This window comes from Orycteropus afer, unplaced genomic scaffold (assembly GCF_000298275.1).
Source record: "Orycteropus afer afer isolate SDZICR_OR568_19922 unplaced genomic scaffold, OryAfe1.0 scaffold00005, whole genome shotgun sequence".
NCBI classification, from domain to species: Eukaryota; Metazoa; Chordata; class Mammalia; order Tubulidentata; family Orycteropodidae; genus Orycteropus; species Orycteropus afer.
Genome location: NW_006921592.1, coordinates 7,118,820 through 7,126,073, shown reverse-complemented (window position 1 = coordinate 7,126,073; position 7,254 = coordinate 7,118,820). Strand labels below are relative to the sequence as shown.

The window sequence follows — 7,254 nt, the reverse complement described above, 5'->3', positions numbered from 1 at the left end:
CATTTCAGCTCAGTAATGTGTAGGATATCAATCTTTATGCATTCTATTTCATTTTTGACAAGTTCCAATTTTCCTAGACTCATGCTTTACACTTTCCATGTTCCGATTATTAATGGATGTTTGCATCTGTTTCTCCTCGATTTGAGTCCTGCCATATCAGCAAATGGAGGTCTCAAAAGTGTTACCTTATCCATATCGTTAAGGCTGGTTCTACTCTGATGATGCAGCTCTTTCCTGGTCCTATTGTGAGAGCCTTCCGACCTAAGTGGCTTATCCTCCTGCACTGTTACAGACAATGTTCTGGGCTATTCATAAAATTGCACAGTAGTGTATCAGACAGTGTTTCTCTGCTATTCACATGGTTTTCCCTGGCCAAGTTTTTGAGAAGTGGATGGCCTCCTCCTTCTTCCTAGTCTGTCTCAGTCTGTAAGCTGTTGAAATCTGTGTACCATGTGCAACCCTGCTGGGTTTGACATACTGGTGGCATAGCCTCAAGCCTCACAGCAACATACCACCACAGTCGGACAAACTGACAGACAAGTTTGTCTCCCTTAGCTGTTCAAAAATCTCTCCACCGTCCCCACCTTCTCCTTACATGGATCCCTGCCTCTTTCCGCCCTCTAGGGAGGGGCATGGCCTGCGTCTCTAGCCTTACCTGGATCCCTGCCTCTGCTTCCTCCATATGCTTCATAATAACTGCAAAATTTCTTTGAGTATAGATTCTTCCTTCATATAGAAAAGTACAAATGAGAGGAGCATGAACACTTGTTCCTGGCTACTGATCTGTTGGATTATATTTGTTCAGTAGTTCAAAATCTTTTGGACATTACTGTTGAAAATGTTTTGCTCCTTAATGTATTTTGCCCTATACTTTGAAATCAACCATTTTCCAAACAGGATTTACACAAGGAAATAAAAAACATCTGCACTATAACATTGATTTTAAAAACATTTTTGTGAATACTATGCAAACCGGACCAGAGGTCTTAACATTGACTACCAAGCCGACGGAGTGGCAGAAATACAATCAACGGAGAGGGTTCTGATTCCAAAATTATTAGTGTTTACGAAGAAAACTATTTGCCTACCTCCTGGAGGAAGTAATGATTTATTCTGTGTGTGTTGTTATTTGCCGTCGAGTCGGCCTCGACTCATAGCGACCCCTCCTTGGGTTTCGGAGGCAGTATCACTATGGAAGTAGGATTGCCCAACCTTCCTTCCGAGGAGTGGCTGGTGGGTTTGAACTGCCAGCCTTCTGGTTAGCAGTCAAGTGCCTTAGGCACTATGCTACCAGAATGATTTATTCTAGGATGGAAAAAATGCTAGATTGTAATTTTGCCTTATTATTTCTTCTTCTGAGTTGAAAAAATTGAATTAAAGTGGATAACATGCGGTATGATGGTCAAACATGGATTATCATTAATCACTTCCAAAGCAGGTCAGTATGGTGATGAGTTGTTCGTTAGTGTTATTCTCCTCTCTTTTCACCTCTCCCTATTTTTTCTCATTTATTTCTTTTTGTTTTCCTTTCCTGCAGTTTCATTTCCAGGAATCATACTTTTTAAGACTATTATGAAAATGTCATAGATTCTTCATGATTTGACAGTTACAGTAGGTTGTGTTTCATTTATATTCAGAAGTCTCTTAAGATTAAGATTGGCTCTTAGAAGCTATGACTCAACCCCAGTTTACTGATGTTAAATTAACGATTCACTTTGCTTGCTTCCTTGTTCAGGAAAATCATTTCTCTTGCCGATAAGTGTGTTAGAGTATAATCTTTCTTCTCCCAGGTTGTAGTTGCCTTTTATTTAAAGTTACACATTGTTGTTGTGTTGTTGTTATGTGCCGTCGAGTCGGATCCGTCATAGCGACCCCTCCTTGGATTTCCTAGGCGATGTCACTATGGAAGTAGATTGCCCAACCTTCCTTCTGAGGAGTGGCTGGTGGGTTTGAATCGCCAGCCTGCTGGTTAGCAGTCAAGTGCCTTAGGCACTACTGTTGCTCTCTTCCCTTGATATTTTCTCTCTCTCTCTTTCTTTCTAAGGATTAATTTTAAAAACTTACTATTAAGTTTAAAATCTTTCCTATTTCACATTATTGTTGTTAGTTGCCATGGAGTTGATTCTGAGTCACGGCGACTCCATATGTGCAGAATAGAACTTCTCCATACGGTTTTCAAGACAGTGACCTTTCAAAGTAGATTCCCAAGCCTGTATTTCAAGGGACCCATTGTGGGTTTGAATGGCCAGACTCTTGGCTAGTAATCTAGTGCTTAATAATATGAACTACTCAGGGACTCTTATTTCAGATTGTTGCTATGGGGTGCCATTGAGTCCACTCTGACTCAGAGTGACAGATTCCCAGGTCTTTCTCCCATGGAGCCGCTGGATGGGTTCAAGCAGCTAATCTTTTGGTTAATAGCTGAACACTTAACTGTTGCACCACCAGGGTGCCTTTAGTTTACTTTAAAAAAAAAAAACAAACCCAAATCCACTGTCCTCCAGCGGATTGAGTCATTTCCGACTCATACCAACACTTTAGGACAGAATAGAACTGCCCCATAAGGTTTCCAAGGCTGTAAATCTTTAAGAAAGCAGGCTACCTCATCTTTGTTTCATGGAATTCCTTAGTTTACATTAGGTCTATGTTAATGACTATCCCCCCAGCATTGTTAATTTAAAAGCAATTTGCCCACAGGAATTTGTCTTTGGAAGGGTTGGTAGAATACAGCTTTGGAAACAGGAATGGGAAATAAAAATCATGTGATTTTAGCCATACTCTCTCAGCCTAGCCATCTAACTGCTAACCAGAAGGCTGGAGGTTCAAACACACCAGCTACTTCTTGGAAGGAAGATTGGGCAATCTACTTGCATAGAGATACTGCCTCAGAAACCCAACAAGGGGCTGCTGAGTCCAATGAACTTGGCTGCAGTGAGTTTGGTTTTTGGTTCTCTTACTAAGTAGCCCAGTGACTATGTCAAATGGCATAAACTTGAGGTATCAGATCCTCATTCTTCAAATGAGGAATTTGGGCCAGAGGTTTTCTAAATTGAGAGATCATCTGGGCTACTTCTAACATTCCATGTTTCCAGTTTTCTTTTCTTTTTCTGTAAGGTGAAAGTAAAGGATGGCCATACACATTTTGGAACTCTTACCTTGACACCTCGACTTCCTCTTTCCCAAGCAAATAAATTTTTATGCAGATTAGTTTATAATCTTTACTTTATTTTAACCTTTCAGGGTTTTTTGTTGTTGTTTTGTTTTTTGTTTTTTCACTATAATACTAAATGGCCAGGAGTTTACTGGAGACAATTGCTATGAGTAAGAGTCAGTATTTATAGCTCTGTAAATGCAAATAATTCAAAACTTTAAATAAAAATCCATTTTAAAGGAATTCTTGACCAGTTAGACAATAACTAAACCAACCAAAAACCAAACTGACTGCCATCGAGTCGGTTCCGACTCACAGCGACCCTTTCTTGGGTTTCCAAGGTGGTATCTCTATGGAAGTAGATTGCCCAGTCTTCCTTCCAAGGAGTGGCTAGTGGGTTTGAACTGCCAGCCTTCTGATTAGCAGTCAAATACCTTAGGCACTATGCCACTGGAGCTCCAAGACAATAACTAAAAGGTGAGAGCAAAAGAACAGTAAGTCAACCCACCCAACCACCCACCGAGCAAGAATTCCTGAATGTCAGCAGCAGACACAAAAGGTCTTAGCAGCTCTTGTTTAAAAAGTTGTCACCACAGGTATTGGGGCATAAACAGATGCCTCAGGCAAACAGGAATGCTATCCAGAGTGCTGTGTTAAAGTCCCGTACCTTGCAGCCTTCACATGTGATGACTCCATAGTGGATCCCCGAGGACTTATCCCCACAAATTTTGCATGGTATCACTTCAATTTGTGCTGAAAGGAGAAAACAGACATTTTGAGCTTACTAAGTTTCTTCTCTTTTTTTCATGTTTTCTTTTTCTCCATCTTCCCCTTCTATGATGTTGGTGTTTGAAAATACTGAGGTAGGAGTGGCAGTGTGGGGGTCATCCATTACTATTTGGCTTTCTTAAACTTCTTCTCCAACACTAATCTGTCAGTTTGTCTTACTGTGGTGGCTTGCATGTTGCTATAATGTTGGATGCTATGGGACCAGTATTTCAAACACAGCAGGCTCACCCAAGGTGGACAGGTTTCAGTAGAGCTGCTAGACTAAGACAGACTAGGAGGAAAGGTCTAGTGATCTATTTTCAAAAATAGCCAATGATAACCTCATGGATCACAACAAAGTCTTGTACTTTATGGTGCTGAACAATAAGTCCTCTAGGTTGGAAAGCATTCCAAATACACAGCAGCCAAAACAATGGATTTGAGTATTCTGAAGGTGATTGTGGGGGTGGCACAAGACTGGCAATGTTTCTTTCTGCTGTACATGTGATAATCATGAATGGGGACTGACTTGACGGCGGCTAATAGCAACAAGCTTATTCTAAGTGAAAAGTCATCCATCCATCATAATTTGCTTTGGGTTTTGCAAGCAAAAATATAACCAGGAACCCGAAATTTTCTAAACTGAGCTTTCATTATCTCTTCCTTCCTAATTTGGAAATAATGTGTCTCAAAAATCCCTTGAACCTTTGGCCTTGGTTTTATTTTAAAGTTGGACACTAAGTCACTGAGATTATCATTTTGTCCTATCTGCATAATATTTAAATAAATAAAGTAAAACTGGGAAAGGGTGACTTTGCGCATTATCTGGATAGATGTTTATTTTTCCAAATGCCAACAATGCATCAGTTCAATATTTATTGAGCGTGCTCTATATGTCTACTACAATAATGAAGGTTGCCGACACAGGGGAAACAATGCTAATAACATCAATAATCTAATTAAGGATACAAAAGTTACAGAAGAAATCAGAGAAGAAAAATGATAAATTGTGTGGGCACCAACTTCATAGTCCATATTTCAATAGGAACTGAAACAGTTTCAGTGGAGATAAAGGCAATTTGGTTCATTTTAAATACTAGGTAGAATTTGGTTAAGCAGAAGTGGAAGGCAATGCCCACTGGGATGGCTGTTACACAAAAACAATCTCCCACCCTCGTAAGCCAAAAAAAAAAAAAAAAAAAATCAATAGATGTTGATGAGGATGTGAAGAAACTAGAGCTCTTGCACTGCTGATGGGAATGTAAAATGGTGCAGCTACTATGAAAAAGAATTTGGCAGTTCCTCAAAAAGTTAAACATAGAACTGCCATATGACTCAGCAATTCCAATCCTAGGTATAGATCATTCTAGTAAAATTGAAAGCAAGGGCTCAATAGATACTTGTATACCAATATTCATTGCAGCATTATGCACAATAAGCAAAGATGGAAACAACCCAAGTGTTCTTCAACAGATGAATGGATAAATGAAATACATGCATACAATGGAATAAGGAGCTCTGGTGGCACAGTGCCTAAGGCACTTGACTGCTAACAAGAAGGTTGTTGGTTCAAATTCACCAGCCACTCCATGGAATGAAGACTGGGCAATCTACTTCTGTAAAGATTTACCACCTGAGAAACCCAATGGGGGTTACTATGAGTCAGAATCCACTAGATGGCAATGGGTTTGGTTTTTGGTTTATACAATGGAATATTACTCAGCCATAAAGAGAAATGAAGTCCTGATGCAAGCTATAACAGGGACGAACATGGAAACATTATTGAGAGTGAAAATAAGTCAGACACAAAAGGACAAATTTGTATGACTCCTGTTTATATGGAATATCTTGAATAGGCAAATGCAAAGACGCTGTATGATAAACATCTTCAAATACTGCAAAATGGCTCCTGGACTCCATCTTAAAAGCAAATTCCATCTTAGAAAAAATGCCAAGTCATTCCCGCCCCTTCCCTTTTTTCACTCACAGGAAATGTGGCATTCCTCCTGCCTGACCATCAGCCTCAGGGCATTATTATCACCTTTGGTCTCTTGGAACCACACTCCTCAGTGTCGGACCCCTCACCCTGCAAAGCCTCCCTTTGGTTGTTTACCTTATTTTATATAAACCGGAGGAAAACGGAGAGGGGTGTGGATTTGGAACTTGATCAGTTGGAGGCCACTGGATCAACGCTGCTTTTCTGTAAGTCCTCCCCTCCCCTCAGAAACTATGATGTCTCAGAGTGACTCTGGGTCAGTTTTTCCGTCTCTCTGCACAAACTTATCTGGAAACTTTTGCTTCACTGGAGAGAGACCCCAACAGATACAAGTAGATAAGTAGTTACCAAGGAGGAGCTGGAGGGAGGGGCGGGGAATGGTGAGTTACTACTTAAGGAGTATGGTGTTTATGTTCGGGGGTGTTAAACACTAGGAAATTAACAAATAAAATCTGAAGGGCAAAGTTCTTTCTGTAGGGCAGAATTGAATGAAAATAGGCTGGCAGTCTGGAATGATGATGGTGGCTTGTGATCATTAAGAAAAGCAACATGGCGGTAAGGTGTGTGTCTACAACCTTGGGTCATATGGTTGGGCAGAGGGGGTGATGCTAGATTCTGGAGCCCATGGAATTTAGACAGAGGAATTTTCAACTGATCCAACTGGCCACATGGAATCAAAGAAGTGATCAGGGTGAAGAAATGATCTGGGTACTTAGAAAGATGAGTTTGGCAGACTAACCAGAATCAGTGGAAGTCCAACGAAGGCTATTCTTACCTGGGTGTGAGGAGACTAAAGTATGGATTATACTGATGGCAGGATAAATGGAGAGGAAGAGGCAAAAAGAAATATAACGTAGAGGCAGAAATGAGAAGATAAGATGAAAGAAAGGACACAGAAGTGGAAATTGATTTAAAAAAAAAATTGAAGGTGATTTCTAGATTCCTAGCCTTGAGGATGAGATTAAGTAGTACTTTTGACAAAAACTTGGATGTTGGTGAGGGATCTACTTTGTGGAATATGGTGGGGCAAGGGATTTCCATTTTGCATGTGTGCAATTCGGTGTGAGATCTAAATGAAGATGTCTTGTAGGCATCTGTGTATAGAACCTTCTGGAAAGATGATTTTACAATATCAGCATAGAGGTTATGGATGAATCCTTGAGATATATTTAGAATGTAATAATTCCTGATAAGTATCTGGGTGGTACAAACAGTTTGCACTCACCTACTGGTAGCATAGTGTCTAAGGCATTTGACTACTAACCAGAAGGCTGGCGGTTCAAACCCACCAGCCACTCCTCAGAAGGAAGGTTGGGCAATCTACTTCTGTAGTGATACT

The 7,254-nt window shown here is 40.4% G+C and overlaps 1 protein-coding gene across 1 annotated transcript in view; it reads right to left on the bottom strand.

The window, feature by feature from the left end:
• Positions 1–7,254, bottom strand: part of RORB (RAR related orphan receptor B) — an 84,219-nt gene that overhangs the window by 68,599 nt on the left and 8,366 nt on the right. Inside the window, exon 2 of the mRNA XM_042780595.1 lies at positions 3,819–3,931. Coding sequence (XP_042636529.1) covers positions 3,819–3,931 — 113 coding nt within the window. The remainder of the gene's footprint in view (positions 1–3,818; positions 3,932–7,254) is intronic.